Genomic DNA, 20580 nt, shown 5'->3' with positions numbered 1-20580 from the left:
GCTTTGCCAATGCTTGTTTGAAGTTGAGAGTTTCCACGTGTAAGAAGCCTAGGGATTTTACTTTTTTGGGTGTGATGTTTGCATTGAGGACCTTTTGCCTATGCAATGGCTTTATTTTAACTAGGAATGTGCGGGAGAAATTCTGTTTGCAGTGTTGAATTTGAGTCTTCTTTTTTCTGTCTATTGTTGAGAAGTGCGATCTCAAATATGTGATACATTCTGGGGAGTTTAGATTTCGACACAGTTAAATATAGTCTGCATACTAATGAAAGTACATTTCAGGCACTGTTTGCAGGATCAGCATATAAATTGAGAAGTGGTGGTACTAAAATGGTGTCTTAGAAAGCGGTTACAATTTTGACACATTTATATTGTTCCTTTAGGTAGGATTTCAATTAGAAAAGTTCTGAGTATTCGGACACATATTCTTCCTTGCCTATTGGCAAATGTAGCGCTAGTTTACTTTCAAAGTCATCCTTATACAGACATTTATGCAGGCTTTAGTGGGGCAGTTTGCATGTTTTTGCAACAGTTTCTATGTGGATGCATCATCTTTAACATTTGAAGTTAAACCCCGGGAAGTTAAACCCCGGGAAAACTGAACTTCTCCTCCCTGGACTTAGTCACGCTTACTGGGGCCCGCAGTTCTGGCCTTCGGAACTCGGCCCTCCCCCAGTTCCAGTCAAATCAGTGAAAAGCTTGGGGGTGATTATTGACACTGAACTGCCCCTCAAAGCCCAAGTGGGTGCGGTCATTTCATCTTGTATGTACCAGCTCCGGAAGATTCGTAAAGTTAGTCATATACTTCCGCTTGCCGCACTCAGCCAAGTCGTCATCTCACTTGTGCTTTCTCGTCTGGACTTCTCGAACTCCCTCTCTTACGGCCTCCCACAATCTTTGTTACATCGCCTTCAGGTAGTTCAGAACCAAGCGGCCTGACTCATCTTCAAAATTCCCAGATGGCAATCGGCCAAACCTTTACTTCATAGACTACACTGGCTACCAATTGGCCAAAGGGCGGCTTTCAAGGTGGCCTGCCTCACATTCAAAGCTCTCCACTGTCCTGGCCCAGCGTTTCTCAAATCTTTAATTACCCCCCACCACCCAATGCGCAACCTCCGTTCAGCTCACCGCCATTTACTTGTCACCCCCAAAGCCAAAACTAAGAAATTCGGTGGCCGCCGCTTCTCCCACCTGGCCCCCGGACTCTGGAACCTCCTCCCTCTTCCCATTAAATCCACTCCTTTTCTGTTGAATTTTAGGAAACTACTAAAAACCCACCTCTTCCCTCTCCTTGGCTAAAACTATGCTACTCGCGCCTCCTCCCTCACTCACTCAGTCTGAGAGCGCCAGGAAGCCTTTGGTGTCAGCGCGCTTTACAAATTGCACTTAAGATAAGATAAGAAAATATGGGTCTTTTGGTCAACCGGTTGAGAAGGCAAGGGGACACGATGAAAGAACGAGGACAAGTTACCTCCTTTTTCATTCTGATAGTCCTTGCTCACCCATCTTCAAAACACCTGCCCACCCATCCGTCAGGTATTCAACCATTGTGTATGGCCTTACATGTGTCTTGTGAAATGAAATGTGGCCACTCTGTGGTTCCTGTATTTAAAACAAATTGATTCTCCTATGGCCAGATGGTATAGTCTGTGGTGAAGATGATGTTTATATTAACCAACTAATAAATTAACATAAATAATGGATATTGTGATTCCTTGGCTTACAAGTGTGGTTCCCAGGGTGTTAGCACTATAATAAATATATGAATTTCTAAGTATTTAAACTTTAAACTGATTAGATGGCAAAATTAATTGTTTGTTGGCATGACTTGTGTGAAAATGGTTTTCAAATACCTACCACAAGTAGGTATTGTATTACTTCTAAAGATCTTTGCATTTTTAAATTCCAGTAGATGAACCAGAACATGGCAACGATTTTACAGCTGTTAAAAGACCTTTCACCAAGTTCTTCTGTTCTTCCTTAATTGACTAACATTCCTGTTCCTCACTAGAAAACACAGTGGTGAGAAACCATACGTTTGTGATAGATGTGGACAGCGTTTTGCTCAAGCTAGCACCCTGACATATCATGTCCGAAGACACACGGGGGAAAAGCCTTATATATGTGATACATGTGGGAAAGCATTTGCGGTCTCGAGCTCTCTTATTACGCATAAAAGAAAACATACAGGTAAGAACGGAAACAATGCTACCATGTTCAAGTTTTAAGCATTGTTTCTCTGATTAAAAACTAGAGCAGCCCTCTTTCGCGCAAATGGATGTATACATGCATGATCTAATTCTCACAGCATCCAAGTCCAGTTTGTAATCTAACTCGTATGGTATACCTAAATCTGATATTAGGAACCCATGAATGAAATAATAGAAGTATTTTTAAAACATTTTCGTGAAGCATAATAGCAAAACAAATGTCATCTTGTAAATGTAGATCGATGGGTTTACCAATTTTTTCTTGTCATAAAGTAAATTGACACCAGAAAAACCTTAAATTTACTTTTGCATAAAATATTCAAGATTCGCAAAAGAAAACAGGAACAAAATGCATGTGTTTGTCTATACAAGGTGTATGTGCTTAATGGACAAATGTATGTATTTAATTAGCGCAGAACCATTTTAATTTCGCATTAAAAAGTAGGCACGTTTAAGGGATTGTCAAAAAATGCAGTGCAGATTTGGATTTGGTTCACATTCATAAAAGAAGTAACTTTGTGACGTTGGCTTAGGATTTGAAATGCCCAGCGTGCCCTTGTCCAAGCATCTACCCTGAACCCAAAAGAACCTGGCATAAGATGTGAAGAAAATTGAGTGAAGTGAATCAATCAATCCAGTAATGTGTGTAGGAAGGAGTAGCCTGAGGAAGAAAAATATTTATGGGGGTATGCAAATGTTAGCAGGTTATTCCCGACAAAATGTGCCAAATGAAAAATCCGGCAGTAATTTCACCCTGTGATAAACCACATGTTAATGTATTGCATCATCCATGGGGCTTAATGTACAGTACTTTCTGCGAGGTTGTAACGAGGGCCTTATGGTATGGGATAGTTATGCAAACCGGTCTGTGAATTAAAATATATGTGCAAGTGAAGCTTATGCATCCGCTAACTTCATTATTAGTGTACCTTAGTAATTCTTTCCCAAAACTTTGTCAATTCCTTCAATTGTCTAAAGATCAAATGCCTTGTTTAAATTTGTTTTGATTGATTTTTAAAAATAAATAAATATATTATTCCATTACAATTCAGGTATTACAGTTACAATGTATTTGCATTTCAATACAATTATGGCGTCTGGGCCAAGGTACCAGTGAGACATCTCTAACTGAAACGTTAATGCATAACAATCAGATCTGGTGTTTTCAATATAGATTCATTAACTTGATGAAGATAGGATAAGGCTGCTTGCAACACAACATTGACATAAAAGATAAAATATCACATTGTCTCCTATATTTGAACTTATATCATTAAATCATGGCAACATGATGCACTACTGAAGTCTTTTATCTACAGATTCTTTGTATGAATCAATGCAGTTTAATTACGTATTTTGAAGTGAAAATAATAATTACAAAAAAGAAAGTAATAATTGTTCATGGTAAATATTTGCAAATGTTAGAGCATGTTTTAACAAAGGTAAATTTCAGAATTGCTTGGAATTCCCCTTAACAGAAAGCCCGTCATTGAATTGGAATATGCCAGCATCCCCATTGATTAAGTTCAGTGATGCTAAAACAGCCTAAAGTTCACCTGCTTAAAAAATATCAATTTCTGTGGAGCACATCAGGTTTATTATTTGTGTGCTGTTTTTGGCCCAGCTGACCAACTTAGAAACGTGTCTGTGTTTGAAAACTCTTTACATATGTCTTGAAAATGAGAGAGGATTGGCATTACTAGGCTTCTTAGGTATGCAGAGCACTGCCTTTTCTGCTTCCAGGGATCGCAGCCAACCAAGACTGTCCCTTCTGAGCTCTCTCTCCCACTTCTTCATATCTTTACTGTGTCATTTATTCCTGTTGCCACCAGGTCTCATATTTCCTATATCTACATCAACTTAGCATTCACCCACTCCCACGAGAAAAGTTAGATTTTTCAACAATAGGTTTCGTGATAATGTTATCATTGTCTTTGTACTCCACTGAGACTATGGCATCTGAAGTGGCAGCCCATACTCTGTAATATCTTGTACCCCACCCTGATACTCCATGCAAGAATAACCCAGTCTTCAACAGAACGTTCTGCCTCAGTCCTACGTACCATCACTTACAAACTTTGTAATGATTTCTTCTCTCAGCCAACTGGTCATTCCTCCTTCCGTTTTGGGCCCAGATCCTTGGCAATACAGAGGGCATACCATCTCTCCTTGCTCTAGGGTCAAGGTTTTACTACTGGGAGTCATAATGCTATGGTCAGCCTTTTCTCTGGTTTGAGAGCGGTGTGGGGCATCACATTCTAAGTGGTTGGGTTTGGATATAGGTTATTTCTCTCCCAGGCTGCATCCCTTCTCTTCATGGCACACTCCTCTCATCCTCCCTTTCCGGTCATATCTTTTCTCTGCTGCTATATTCTCTATGGCTATAATTTTTCATGGCTACAACAGTTAGTTAATTGTGGCGATAAGCAAAGGAGAGACCTGGTTGTTGCTCAGTATGAAATATGGAATCTAGTGGCATGTGGTGGGAAGGGGTCAAGAGTGTTTTGGAATGGTTAAAACTTTGCATTCAGCTGAGAGCCAGGCCTCTGCATATTCTCCGCATATGATGGAGGCAAAAGTGTGAGAGGGTTCTGAACTGAAGGTTGTGAAGGAGTGATCATTGGGATGGCTGCAGTAATTAAGGAAGGAGAGTAAGGTTGTCTTGGTGCCGCTCTGCCATCCAGCTTGCACCAACGCTCTCTGTCTGACACTGGTCTCTTGCTTCCATTGAGGAAGGGTGGGACTAGTTATCTATGCCGGAACTTAGCTGGTTTGTACTCCACAGTGAAGTCAATTGGCAACTAGATCCTAGGCTCCCACTGTTTTCAAGGGGGTAATGGCCCTTTATTTATTTCAGTTGGTGCCACACATGACAAACACATTCTCAACTTTCTTGATAGTTTGGAGTACCAAGATCTTTTTTCACGAAATGAAGTGTGTTTGACTGATGAGTTTGTTTGAGTTGTGGTTTGGTCCCAATGCTATTTTAGCTTTCCATGTGCTTCTGTATCATTTTAAGAATTTTCAGCAACACTTCCTGAAGAATATGACTGTGATGCATTGAGCTCATAAGCTTTTGTGATGCAGGAAGCAGAGAACCTTCAGAGCCTACGTCCCCAGCATCTTGTACAACATTCTTTCCTTTGCTTGCCCCCTTTTTTTGCTTTGCTTGTCCCCTGTACAGCGCTCTGTTGCCCGCCAACAAGGTTTTCTGTTTAGGAATACCAAAGCATGCATATATGAATACAATGGTTACATTTGTGTATTGAATATGCCCAACTTTGACAACTGTGAGACAGATCCGCATTCTTGCCCATGGCTCACAGTTTTTGTTCAATTACATTTTTAGGGTTCGCCTGCACAGTGCTTGCAAAACGTATTGTTTTTAATATAAACTTAAAAGGGATTTACATCCCGCCTCCACTCTTTCCTGGGTTCTAATTGGTTCCTGTGAGTGCCACTTATCTTGCCTCAATTTCTATTGGCTGTAGCATATTTTCTTGCATTTACCAATGCTTGTTCCTCGTCTGCTTCTCATCGGTTTCCCGCTGCCAAAATACTGCTAACATTCTCTTTGGGTAAACTATACTTTCATAAAGTTTTGCCTGTTACTCTTGCAGCATATTTATATAACAATTTATCACCCAGAGAGATTATGTGATTTAATAGAATCACAGGATGTTGCGGGGTGCCGCCGAGACTCGAACCGGGATCCCCAGCTCTCTAGTCAGCAGCTCTGGCTGCTACCACATCCTCTCCACTCCTGTGTTTTCTATCAGGGAGCTCTTTTCTTCCCCAGACGATGATTGATGAAAACAGCTCTTTATTCATTGCATATGCAAGACTGATGCATTGCCAATGCTTGTTTAGCCTGTAACTGTTCACACCTTGATCCTAAAACAGTGCATTGCAGACAATTTGTGTGAACCAGTTTGTGCAATTGAGACAAAGTTCCAAGAATGTGAGGATTAAAAAGGTGATAATTCAACCTTAGCTGCTTTGAAATTCCATTTGAGAGTGGCATCATTTATGAAAGGTGCCAATTGATGTGCAATTAGGTTATATTTGTAAATATCTCAGGAGTATGAATGGAGGAAGATGAAACAATTTTGTGAGAGCTGTTGTTTCCATTTTGTCAACTGAATGACAGCAGGAGAGTAATCATACACGTGAGGCACAAGAGAGAGAAAGGTCCAGTATACTTAGTACTGAACCGGCATAGGCCCAGACCACTAATCTTTACTTTGTATTTTTCAGTTTCTAATACTGTCCCCATCTCAGTCTGTCACTAAAATATCCAACGGCTTTTAATTCAGAATATATTGGATCTTGAATCTGTTGAAATACCACTCTTTCTCCATATCCGCTTCGTTGTAAAACACTACCTGGGTCAAATTATTGTTAATGCCTGGTAGCTAGCGTGTTCAAACATAAGAGTTGGTGTGGTTCTTAGGCCCACAAGAGTGCTATCTAGCAATGTCATTGACCTATCACATTTTACGATTGGGAGAAGTACTTTATTTTGGGGGGGAGAGATGAGCAGTCAGGAAATTGTGAATTAAACTACACATGTAATTTTAAACAGAGGTGCAAAATCAGAACTTTGCCTCACGTCTCTGTAGATTTCACAAGTTATGGACATCAATTCTCAGGAAACACAAAAAGTAATGTGAGGAATTTTTGCCATTAGTCTAACCACTGGTAATCGCTGGGGTAGCATTCCAACCTATTATTTTTGTCCACTATGCCACATCATATTGGGCCCAGCTGTATGCAAATCTGCCTTGGTCCTGCTTCTCTCTGAACCGGAAAACAAGTAACCCAAGACCCGTCTTCAGTTGCTTGTGTTCCGGTTCAGAGAGGTACTGTCCGGGCTGTACTGTTATTTTTTGGAGCAGGGCCAACATTTACTTGCATATGGCTAAGTCTTATCTGAGGTGGCATGGTGGGCAAAAGAATGGTGGGTTGGAATGGTACCCCGACTAATTGCCAGTAGTTAGACTATTTGCAAACACATCGCCTTTGGGTGATTATTAACTATATAGTGACTGTGAGAATTAATCAGTTTGCCCTATACAATACAATTGATGACATCAAATGCACTTAAGTAGTCTATGAAATGACAATACCATGGCACCACTCCCCTGGGGAAGGCTCATGCTGGCCATTGTAGTTTGTGCCATTTCCCCAGGCTCTGTGGATTTATACCCTTTTGAAACCAGACCTCGTTGAGTGGGTGGGAGCCTGTATCCAGCACCTGTTAGTTAAATCTCCATAGGAGCATCCTTTCAAACATCTTTACTGGGGGTATTAGCACTGCCTGTATTCTATATCACCCCAGGAGATTCCGCTTAAAACCTAGTGATTTCTTCCCGACTACATATGTAAATGATAGCCTTCTTTTCTTGTTTTAAGCTTTTTATGGATTTGTTTGTATTCCTGCAAAGTTTGCAAGAAGACAAAGAAATATCAGTGTCAGTAGCTGCACCTGAATGTGTCTAACAACATTAAAAAAGTTGCTTAAAGCACATCTCTGGTGCTGTGGCTGAATTAGTCGCTGCTCGGCTTAGGTTAGTTTGGCTAAGAACACTTGGAAGCGCATGCTAGGTAGAGGCTTCTAAAGAAGTATTTACACATACAAAAGATAAAGGTTTGCTTTGGAAACAGTTCAAAGTCTAAAACTGGTTTTGTTTTTCTAAAAATGTTTCATGAGGAGAATAACGAGATCTGACTGTCAAACAAACTAGCATTCTGTATGCTAAAACAAACTGTGCTTTTAAAAGTAAGCAAAATACTAGGTATGGGATTTACTACTGAACTACTGACCTAACATAAGTTACTCTGTCTCATTGTCTCTCTTCCTCTTTATAGGAGAGAAGCCATACAGCTGTGGCGTTTGTGCGAAAACTTTTATTTCTTCTGGAGAGTTCAACAAACATTTTCGATCTCATACAGGTCTGTACAACGCAATTACCATCTTCCCTCTTTTTGTTACGTTTGCTCAATAATACGTTTGACATAAGAATTTATGTTTTTGTTAAAATACTATCCCTGCAGCCTTATATATTTCTTAGCTTTATGTGGCATTGTTTTTTAGCAGTCTCAAACTTAAGGTCACCAGTTGTCTGTATGGCATTGAGGAAATAATGATTACAGGCCATTATTTTACTCCAGAGGTGGTAAAACAGTACTGAAACACGCAGATTGCAGTATGTTGTTAAATGGAAGCCAATAACTGAAGAGTGAGGCTTTTAAGACATGAAGCCATCTGATAACTCCACCACCAGTAGTTCCTGGGAGTCTACTGTTCACATGTGTTAATACCATACATCCAGCACCACAAGACCGAGTTCCACTATAGCCATATAGCAAATGTTTCCAGTGCAGTCCTGAATCTGTACATGGAATCCACCCCATACATACAAAGGTCTCCTCTCCGCTCTGTGTTATTTTCCAGGGATTCAGCAGGATTATTTTGTCATTGAACAATCAAGTTATAAAGTGGTATCTGTTTGATATGTTTCCCCTGTCCTATTCCTGCTAGCCTAACAACCATTTGACATTTGTCTTCTGGTGATCTAGCATTAAAATGCAGACTTTCTTTAAGACGTTTGCATCTGAATTTAATAGTGACCCGTCATTGCCATCCACCAGTTAGACTAACTCACATGAACCAGAAAACACATTTTGCATTGGTCAGTCCCATGCTTTGTTATAAGCGCTGCTGAACAATAGCTTGGAATGTACTACTGCTGTCGCGAAGAGGAATCTGCTACTGCTATTGTAATTTGTAGGCAGCTTGCCACACGTTAATAGTCCTCTAGACAGCAAAAGTTACTTGACTTTTAATACTCGCTACATGTTGTCGAGCACCAAAACTGTGGCAAACTCCAAGGCATTGAAATTCTTTTATGACTCCGGCAATGGGCATTCTACCTAAACTTATTCAACAAATATGGCATTTCAAAAATATTTGCCTGTCACATGAGCTACTTCTCATGAATTCTAATGTCAGTTGCAGTGCTGATTCTTAATTAGGACAGTCTTTCCTCTGCTAGAGTTTTTCTGGACTCCTGACACTTTTCTATTTTCTACACTATCAACGGTTTCTAATGATTGGGCATCTGTTCCCATGATTTGAGGAAGTATATGATTAATGAAAAATTAGACAACTAATAACTATGTCAGTCCAAGACCAGAGTCACCTGGATGTCACCAAATTCTTACCTTGTGCTGTAGATCAAGTCCCTGAGTTAGAGTTTGGTGGACGTTTACTCTGTCACAAACATAACAGATATCCAGTCCCCCTTATTACAGGTGCGTTATGCATGCCCATAGCGATTTGTGGTGCAGTACCTGTCTGCCAAACTCTAAATCAGTCTCTTGTGTCTTAACTAAAATAGTAGTAGGCATGAGATTTTGGTTAGAAGATATAAAATAGGTTTTTGGTAAGCATGAACTGTCTTTGTGAGCACAGAACCCTCTGTTACCCCAAAAACATTATTCCACAATATGGGTAAGCAACATATCAGATTTTGTATTCCATCATATTATGCAGTTCTTTAAACTATGTAAACTAAATGAGTGAAGTGATTATTACTTCTTACTGTTTCTATTAGGATCTCAACTCAAAATACTGTAAAACATAGGCGGATGAAAAATTACTATCAATGTTTTCTTGTTCTATAACAAATTGTTTTCCAGTTTTACAAATGGAAATCAAAGAACTTCAAAATGATAGTGACACTGAGATGTGACCAGAGGTAGTGTAAGTAGCAACAACGCAGGAGGGGGAGCAAGCAGCTTTGAGAAACTCTAGGCTCCCAGCCTTAGCTCAGAGAAATGCTGGGCCCTAGATGCTGCCCCCAATTCCTAGCCTGCCAGAGTACCCTTGGCAGGGAGCTCCATCCTCAGTCTGGGCTCAGGACAAAGATGGACCCACATGCTTGCTCCCCCTGAGCCACGAAAGTGGCCAGGATGCCTGACAGTTCTTTTTACTTTGATGGGGTACATCACAAATTCAGAAAAAGCAGGCCCCAAAGAATGCTATCAAGAGAGCGGAAATGGGCCTAGCAGTAAACCAGGAAACATTTCTAAGGAATCAACACAAATAAGCTTGCCTACCCTTAGGGAAAACGATTTAGGGCAACAAGAGCAGAGCCTGACGGAAGCAACGTAGGTGGCGATACGTCAGCCACTAATAAAACAGACGCAACAGTGGAGCGGTTACTAAAGGAGAAGAAATGCTGGCCCTTAGCTCCATTGATAAATAACGCCTCACCACTGGTCTGTAACAAGAGAATACTCTCTTCAGTCAAAACGAGAAAAATTAGTGGGCGGAGGCACAAACGTCAGATACAACAACAGGTGACTGTGGGGCCAATGATGAGACCACTAAGCAATATGATAAGAGCAGGTCAGGCGCAGACCAAAACGCAACACTTAGAAGGCAAGCATCAATCAAACGGGAAGATTCTTACAGACGGTTGGACAAACATAGGACAAAAACAGCGCCTGTGGAGTATTAGGAAAAATGTAAGGCCACACAAGAGGATATGCCTCCTCTATCGGATATTAAGGAAAGCAACACAGTAACTTTGTACCCTGAATACAAATCTTGTGACAAGTAAACGCACTGAACAAAGATAACATCATTAAACTCTGCACAGCCTTGCCTGGCCTGAGTAATATCACCTCCAAGAATATTGAGTCTATAGCATTTAAGCCCCCAGCAGTAAGTGAACTCAACAAGCGAACAGAAATCACATTTGCAAATAAAATGTATGCTTAAACACTAAAAGATCATGAGAAATACCTGGGGAATTGCAATAGTGGTCCCAGAAAAAGTAAAATTTCCCATTATATTTGAACAATCAAGCAAACAAGCTCTGGCAGACAAAACAATGAACACCACTAAGTGCAACCAGGGGAAAATCACTGCCTCAATCCTTGAAAATGCAAAAGTGGGAGAGTCATACGAAAGGGCCCAAAGTCTATGCCGGTGTTGACCAGTGCCATGCCGAATACCAGAAACCACCAGCACAAATTAAATTCTGGCATGGGGTGGGATTCTGGGCGATTCACTCAATCTCCTCGTGCCATAAAAAAAACCTAAAAAGTATGCTTTAAGAGTACAACTTCTGCTTCTCTTGTAAAATGCTGTGGATCCAAGTTCGTGCTATATGAAGCTGCAAAAACATACAAAGTACGTGTTGCATGTGGAAGCAGAACTTGGCCGAAGATCACTAAAGAGCTTTAAACGGTTTTAAAAAATGCTGACTTAAACGTCTTCCTCACAGCCACGCTAGCACAACAAATGCTATCCGTTATGTTATAAATCACGGACAACGCTAGCACAGCAAATCCTATCTGTTATATTATAAATCACGGACAATGGTCTGTCCGTGTAAACTAACAGATAGATGGTCACCCTAGCCAAGCTACTTAAATCAAAACATGCCACGATTTCCGGATGTAGAACATAGTGCAAATGCTTCTGCTGCCATTCCTTCATCAGAACAAGAAACAGACGGGGGCATAGGGTTAAAACAAAAAGCAGCGCCTAGGAATAAGGGAAATGGACTGCCTTTAAGCTGTCACGAAGAACCTCAAACAAGCTGGCACAGCAATGCATGAAAAGGTTTTCTCTTCAAGACAGGGTGGTAAGAGAGGGAGGGGTCGGGTGAGTCTCAGACAAACGCCACAGTTCAGGAAAGAAGACAGATTGACAGGAGGACGAGAGAACAGGGGAGGCAAGAGTAACAGAGGGTATACAAAGAGAGATAGAGAAGGGGGCAGAGAGAGTAGAGGCGCGAAGAAAAATAAACGGAGGGGCGAAATTTAAAGGGAAAGTAGGGCAGAACGAGAAAAAGAGAAAAAGGCGCAGACGCAAAAAGTAAGGTGAGAAATCGAGTCGAAAATTACAACATGAAAAAGAAAGTGAGAAGATAACAGGAGAAGAAAGACTGACCCGAGAGAGGGAAAGACAAGAAGCGCGAGCAAAAAGAAGACGGTGAAGACGGAGCGAGTGAGTGGCCGGGATGTGTGGGCGAGGAGAGAGGAGTGCGCGCGCTTGGGAGAGCAGTCTGCTCATTTGCAAGCACTGTACTCCTGCTTGTGGCGTGCCGCTGCTAGCACCCGCAAGCTGGATGCTGCCACAAGCACGAGTGTGTGCTTGAAAATGAGCAGAGCGACGGCTAAAGGCCCTCCTAATCAGTGCATGCGCGCTGCGTAGGCAAGACCTAAAAAGGACCAAAATGGGAAACTTTTAGCTAATGAGTTAAAACATTGTCTGTTAAAACATTGTATCTGCGTCTTCTTAACAGTAGAATACAAACAGATCAGCCTGTAGCTTATGCACATGCATACATTAAAGGCTGACAACTCTGGACTAATTTTGGGTTTCCACTGCCCACTTTCATCATAGTCGAGAATTAAGTCTCCCCGAATTTAGCCAGTGATCATGCCATGATCAGTTGCGTGTTGCAACTGAATGGCCGCTTCATGGAACAGCACAAGCTATTGGGTTCACAAATAGATCTAGAACCAATTAGAATAGTGCGGTAGCAATTTAATGAAAGAACTGCTGGACGAGCATGCATGAAAGGGAAACATGGGGATATGCACTGCCTGCAGTTGGCTCAGTTCCTGTCCCAATTCCAGAAGCATCCAGCAGTGGCAGAGATTCTAACCCAACAGAAAGAGAGGCCCTCAAGCATACAAGCTATAGAAACGAACATCAGGTCATTGAAAAGTATGCTATGTTGTTTTGTATGGCACACTGATCACGAAAGAAGGTATACAGGTACTTGGGCAGGTGTATATGTCTGTGGTCCCCAAGGTGCTTATATGAAGGGCCAAGTCTTCAGCTTCTTGTGTAACTCAAGAAGTGAGGAGCAGGAGGCTCTTATGTGTTGAGGGAGGTCGTTCCATGTCTTGGGTTGCAATGTAGGAGAATGAGCGACCTCCAATCTTGCTTTTGCTGATGCGAGGAATGTGTGAGAGTGAGGCAGAGCATAGGTGTCTGGTTAGTTGGCGAACAAGACTCTTAGAATCTGTACAGGCTTTAAATTTGGTCATACAAATAAAAGAGATTAGAAGGGAAAAGAGCAATATAGAAAAGGCACTGTGGGCCCCAAAATCTTTTTGCAGAATAAAGGCAATGTACCACTTCCAGTAGTTTAATCTAGTGGAAGTGGTACAATTCAAAGACTACAGGAAATTGTGGTTCAAGGTAAATGAGCTGGCAATAAAGAAACCTCAATCATCGGCCACAAATATAGTGCCAGGGAACCGGATAAGACATATTAAAAAACTATATGTGAATAACAGTGCCTGGAAATTAGAAGGAATGGTAACAGGCGTCCAGACTACTGCTAAGTCCCCTACATGGCCAGACAAAATTATCACCCACTGTCCCAACGAGGAGGTTGAGAGCATTCTCAAATCTATGCGCTCTTCTGGAGTCCCCCGGGCCCAGTGGCATCCTGGGTGCTATATTCAAGTATGCTCTGGCTGACTTGACGGCCCTGTTGCTGTCATTTCTTACTAACTGCTTGACCACCAACTGCATCTCCGACAGCTGGAGGAGCTCACTGTTAGTCCCACTACAAAAAAGGGTTCCCTTAACTCTCAAGGAGAACTTTCGATTAATCACACTTCTCGACATTGAAGGAAAGTGTTCTGCTAAAATACTAAACCAGAAACTCGAAAATGGGCCTTGATATATCAAACTGGTTTCAGGAGAGGAAAAAGCATCAAAGACAACCTGCTATTGTGCCTAGCCTCTAAAGTGAAGCCAACAATGTCGAGAAAGGACCGATTTTTTTATGCCACCTTCATTGATGGGATATTCCAGCTCCCCTGTTTACAGCAATTGTGTGCCTCTACCCAGATACCTGGGTCCAAATTAAAGTTTCGTTAAATGGTTCAAGACGGAAATAATTCATACAGAAGTTTAAAACAGTGGTGTTTTAGCCCCCGTTCTCTTTAATTTATATCTATTGAGGGGACGCCTCAAATTATCCTTCACAGCCGCTGCCACTGCTGCTAAATTATTCTGCCCTTTGAGAGGACCACTACCACGGCTGCCAAATCGCTATTGCCATCGCCCATTCTCTGCACCTGATCCTGATCGCGGACTGCCCCGGACCACAACTCCCAGGGGGCATAGCGAATCTCGCGGTAGGAGCCGCGCAACACCTGGGCGCCAGCCGGCGGCGCATAAAGCTTCGCCGGGCCTCCCGCAACGCGGGACGCCTCAAATGATCCTTTACAGCCACTGCCACTAAATTATTCTGCCCTTTGAGAGGACCACTACCACGGCTGCCAAATCGCCATTGCCCTCGCCCATACTTTGCTCCTGATCGCGGACTGCCCCGGACCACAACTCCCAGGGGGCATAGCGAATCTCGCGGTAGGAGCCGCGCAACACCTGGGCGCCAGCCAGCGGCACACAAAGCTTCACCGGGCCTCCCGCGACGCCTCAAATTATCCTTTACAGCCACTGCCACTGCTGCTAAATTATTCTGCCCTTTAAGAGGACCACTACCACGGCTGCCAAATCGCCATTGCCCATACTTTGCACCTGATCCTGATCGCGGACTGCCCCAGACCACAACTCCCAGGGCGCATAGCGAATCTCGCGGTAGGAGCCGCGCAACACCTGGGCGCCAGCCGGCGGCGCATAAAGCTTCGCCGGGCCTCCCGCGACGCGGGACGCCTTAAATTATCCTTTACAGCCACTGCCACTAAATTATTCTGCCCTTTGAGAGGACCACTACCACGGCTGCCAAATCGCCATTGACATCGCCCATACTTTGCACCTGATCCTGATGGCGGACTGCCCCGGACCACAACTCCCAGGGGGCATAGCGAATATTGCGGTAGGAGCCACGCAACACCTGGCGCCAGCAGGCGGCACTTAAAGCTTTGCCGGGCCTCCCGCGACGCGGGACGCCTCAAATTATCCTTTACAGCCACTGCCACTAAATTATTCTGCCCTTTGAGAGGCCACTACCACGGCTGCCAAATCGCCATTGACATCGCCCATACTTTGCACCTGATCCTGATCGCGGACTGCCCCGGACCACAACTCCCAGGGGGCATAGCGAATCTCACGGTAGGAGCCGCGCCACACCTGGGCACCAGCCGGCGGCGCATAAAGCTTCGCCGGGCCTCCCGCGACGCGGGACGCGCGCGGGCTGGCCCGGGCCAAGGGCGGGCCCGTCCTTGCCCGTCAGGGGCCGTCAGAGGCCGGGCTGGGCCTACTATCTTGGATACTAATGAAAGTCCTCTGGAAGTGTCTTGTGAAAATCATCATTCTTATTGGACATGCGGTAGGAACTTTACAAGTATATAAACGGCGGTGGGACTGAAAAAACATTTTTTTGCTGTGTGTAATTGAAATGTATGCCACATAAGGAAAATCATTCTTTCGTCCTTATGATCTAAGAGAAACGGGGCCTGAACATCTTAGAGTAATATTGACCGTATTGCAGGGTCGCCTTACGTGAAGAGAAGCAGGGCAAGGAATAACCGCACCTAGGGAATAGGTAGTAAATAAACTATAATGGGTAAAAGGAAAGCACAACAAACGATCCATTGATTGGAAAAAATGTTAAAAAGCCCATAAAACAAACATTGCTGACTTATTTGACTGGGGCGATGGGAGCAATTGAGAAACAAATAACATCGGTAGAGCAGACATTAGCCGCAGGTTCATCAGTAGTAATAGAGAACCCAGAAAATAAAATTTCCGCCCAGGCAATTTCACAAAGTGACGATTTACTGGCCATTATACCATCGAATGGCTGTATTCAAGGGGTAATAGATGAAAGAATAATTAGTGACCCAAGTCAATTACCTCACCCCCGCAAAAAAGGAAAAAAAGGCCAGTTAAGAAACCCATGGAAAAAAGAGATGAGGTAGAAGTAACAGCGAAATTAACAACTGCAAGAAAAAATATAGCAGGAAGAGTAACATCTGATAAGCAAAATAGATTAGAGAATAAAACAGTGGGATTAAAAGAAGTAGCTGCAAGGAACATTTCTGAGTAGGGAGAAAAGATTAAGACAAGCAAGAGGGATGATGACTTGGATAAGTTAACTACAGTTATAAAAAGCTTAGAGCTGTATTTAAGAGGCACGCTTACGAATATTGAGGATAGGTTAAGTCAGGTAGAGGTTCGGTTAGAAAGATTTCTAGTTAGAAAAGAAGAAGAAGTTGGACCACAAGCTAGAATACAACATAGTAAGAACGAAGCGAGTAGTTATAGGGAGCCAGAAAGAAACCAAGTGAGAGAGGACCAGGGCAGGGACATGCGTAGGAATAAAAAATACACGCTAAACTAAATCGCAAGCTGCGTCAACTTTTGTTCCATCTAAAAATTTAAATCCAAAATCCTTACCCCAAGACCAACTAAAAATAATGCAACCTGAAACCCATCACCCGCAAGAATTAAGCCATCTGGATTTACCACCAGCCTGTACTCCTTTTACAGTTGTGCTTGCAAATGTACCGCAAGACAACGAGACATGTGAAACACTTAGAAATAAGTCATTGCATTGGCTAAGCACAAAAGTAGGCTCTACGACCAGAATGTTTGAAGAATTTAAAATGGCTTGTAGGGTGGGATGGGTAGGCAAAGATAAGAAATGTCTTGCTGGTGACTGCGTGGTTTTAACATTCCGTACTCCACAGTTAGTGGAAATGATCTTGAGGGAAGGGGGAAACAATACGCTAGAGGGAGGGATTAATATACTACCCCTAGGTTTCTTCTATCGCCCATCTCTTGATTTAGAGAAACTACGTCAGTCTGAGGGTAGTATACAGCCCATATATAATGTTCCAGTAAGAAATCGTTTTAGAATACTATCCCCTTTAGAGGAACTAGCTTGACTACGTCATCCGGTAACATCTTTCTTAACTAATCCTAAGAATGACGTGAGTAAGGATTTGGCATCTAGTTCTAAGGATCTAGAGGAATTTACTCCAGGTCACGATGAAAGTATACAAGGAAAGGGGCAAAATAAATCAGATCAACATGTTGACCACAGTATACTACCTAATAGCAACGAGGGACTAGATTGTGTACCTGAAAAGTTCAGAATATCGGAAAACAAGTGCCCTATCCAAAGAATACCATCAGTTAATGACGGGAATTTTAAGATCACATTTTGGAACATTGCGGGCCTATCATCTAAACTCTCTAACAATCTCTTCTTAGACTTTATTAGGAAAACTGATATCCTCTGTTTGCAAGAGACTTGGCCTCTTAGAGAAATGCATATAGATGGGTTTAATACCTACCATACAACTGCCACCCCATCAAATTTTGGGAGGCCAAAGGGCGGCTTAAGTATATACATTTCAAATATGTTGTCGATAAAAAGAATTTCCTTCATAGCGTCTGAACCAAATTATCAAATTATGACATTAAATATGGACAATTATAAATCTGTAATTATTGTAAACTTTTACAACAACATTGCAAAGGAAAAGGTGGAAGATACTGTGAATCAAATAAGATACATAGTGCAAAACATTCAGAACTCAAACTTGGGGACTGCCCAGATTGTATGGGGCGGGGACTTTAATACCACCATATGTCCACATAATAACGATACAACATGTGGATTTGGTGGATGAGGAAAATTGTAATTTATTTCATTTCCCGCATAATGTTTATGGTAATGCTTTAAACGAAAGCCGATTCATGTTAGATTTGGGTTTCGTTAATGCATTAGTTTCACCCCCTATCCCATTTTCACAGACTTTTAACGGGAGAGGCTTGAGCTCTATTATAGATTTTATTTTGTTCTCAAATCGTTTTCCACATTGTATAACAGGATATAAAGTGCATAAAATTGCCATTAGTGATCACTTCCCACTAACTGTGACGATACTGTGTAAAAAGTTAAAACAAAATTTTAATAAAGAACGGACCCAAACATTTACTAATTTGGAGATCGATAAAGTCAATGGTTATTCACTAAAGTGGGAAAAGGTTGATTCAGACAAAATAACAAGGTCAGTGGTCGGGAAGGCACTGGATTTAATAATGAATTGCTTAAACAAAAATACATCACAGGAGATGGTCCTTAAAAGCTTTTTACACATAACAGAAATAATAAAAAACAGCCTGAAAGTAGAGATAAAAAGGGGTGGTTTAACACAGATTGCACAAAAGCCCATTCTGCACTCAAAAAAGCAATCCATAATAATAAAGATAAGACAGATATAAAGCGGAACAGGAAGGCCTATACCCAAGCGGTAAAATTGCGGAAAAAAGAAATAAAAGAATCCATCTGGGAGGATATGCATAGGGCCAGCTTAACAAAAGACAGTAGGGCTTTCTGGCGAGTGGTTAGATCTCCTTTTTAGGTCTCGCCTGACCCAGCGCATGCGCTGGTCTGGCGAGACTTATTGAGAGGGCTCCAAAAAGTGCTACCAGGCCAGCCTAGAGCTACAGTGCATGTGCGCGGGCGCCGCGCTTTACCGCGATTACTTTCACTTTCACGGGCGCTCTGATGTTTGATCGCGATCACTTTCGCGGCCGCTTGGCAAAGCCAATAGGTCTCGCTTTTGGGACCTTATAAGTATTTAGTTATTCAACTGTTGCATGGCTAAACACTTATAAGGTCCCAAAGGCGAGACCTATTGGCTATGCCAATGCTTGTTTTAGTTCCGATGGAAAGCCCTCAATTGAAATAGCAATTGATGAAAGTCAGTGGGTGGACCATTTTTCAAATTTTTTCGGACAGGCTGAGGTGGTTGTCGATAGCCAAGATACCCTTATCCACAATGGCTGAAGAAGTAGTAAATTACCCGATAGATGTCCTCTTTACCTTAAAAGAAGTTCAAGCAGCATTGAACACGAGTAAGGAAAGTAAGGCCCCCGGGCCTGATGGTGTCCCTGTGGACATATATAAGCATAACCCAGATCTTTGGGCTCCATTGCTAACCTGCGTCCTAAACGCCGCCACCATGAGGGGACTGATTGCCCATTTTCTCATTCTAACATGGTCCCCATTTATAAAAAAGGAGATAGGCAGGATCCAGCCTGCTACAGACCCATTTCCCTACTGGACTCATTGGGGAAGGTAGCGGGCAGCATACTGCTTAACCGCCTATCAACAATGGGCTGAGGAGAAAAATATACTCTCGGACCTTCAGTTTGGATTCAGGGAAGGGTTGAGTACAATTGACCAAGGGCTTAATTTGTCTATACTTATGGGTAAATATACGAAAGCAAGGAATGGGAAAATACACTCGGCGTTTGTCGACCTTTCCGCCGCCTTCGATTGTGTTTCCCATGAGAAATTGTGGAGCATTTTAGTGACAATGGGGGTAGAGGCTCCCTTAATCTATTTTCTGAAAGCTCTATACACTAGCGCAAAAGCTTGCGTCCGCTACGGGCTTAATGGGGAATGCACAACATCATTCCAGGTGAAGAGAGGCGTAAGACAGGGGTGTGTCCTGGCACCCTTCCTTTTTACACTATATACAAATGGCCTAGAAAAGGCAATGCTGGAGGAGTGCCGGGACCTACCCCAGTTGGAAAGACGACCAATACCCGTATTATTATACGCGGACGCCGCCGTTATTATGGCTAGGACCCTATTGGCGTTGCAACAGGCACTAGAATCCTACAACGTTTTCATGAAGAAATTAGATTTACAAATAAATGTCACAAAAACCTATGTAATGAATTGTGGCAGGGGTGGTAAGAAGCAGAAGGATATTTTTTTAAATGGGAAGAAGTTGGCGACTACTTCTACCCACCCCTATTTTGGGATATTAATTGACGATAAGGGTTCTTGGGGTCAAGCTATTAATACTAGGAAGCTTCTGTTTATGAGAACCACGACGGCTCTTGAACATTTTTCACAAAAATTGGGCAAGAGGCCCCCAACTGAATTAATTAGTATCTATAAAGCTAAATGTATAACTGTAGCAACATATGGGACTTGGCTATGGGGCCATCGAAGCGTATCAGAAATACAGATAGTGGAGAATGCGTTTCTTAGGTACCTACTGGCCGTGCCTAGAACTACGTCTACTTTTATTTGTCATACCGAATTAGGTTTGCCCTACATTACCGATAATATAAAGGTGCAACCGGTCGTCTTATGGCATCGGATTTGGAAGTCACAGAAAAACACATTTAATCATAGGCACTGCAAGATAGCCTAAAACAAGAACATACCCTAGAGATAGGATGGATGAGATACATAAGGGATTTTATGACTGATCTTGGAAAACGGGAATATTATTATAACCCCCCGACAATCTGTGCCATTTCAGGAAAAGAATTTAAAAAACAGTGTATGCAGCACATGGACAGCATTAGATTTGCGAATGAGGT

The 20580-nt window shown here is 42.4% G+C and overlaps 1 protein-coding gene across 4 annotated transcripts in view; it reads left to right on the top strand.

Moving 5' to 3' along the window:
- The window catches only part of MYNN (myoneurin), a 149122-nt gene that overhangs the window by 83287 nt on the left and 45255 nt on the right, over window positions 1-20580 (top strand). For all 4 annotated transcript variants that reach the window (XR_014970814.1, XM_085635146.1, XM_085635145.1 and 1 more), the window contains exons 5-6: window positions 2015-2193; window positions 8085-8168. Coding sequence is in view for 3 of the 4 variants with exons in the window: in XM_085635146.1 (XP_085491272.1) it covers window positions 2015-2193; window positions 8085-8168 (263 nt within the window). In the remaining variant the exon portion in view is untranslated. The remainder of the gene's footprint in view (window positions 1-2014; window positions 2194-8084; window positions 8169-20580) is intronic.

The sequence above is a fragment of the Triturus cristatus genome, chromosome 11 (assembly GCF_964204655.1).
Source record: "Triturus cristatus chromosome 11, aTriCri1.1, whole genome shotgun sequence".
NCBI lineage: Eukaryota > Metazoa > Chordata > Amphibia > Caudata > Salamandridae > Triturus > Triturus cristatus.
The sequence above is the reverse complement of the archived record's forward strand: the minus strand, read 5'-3'. Positions and strand labels throughout refer to the sequence as shown.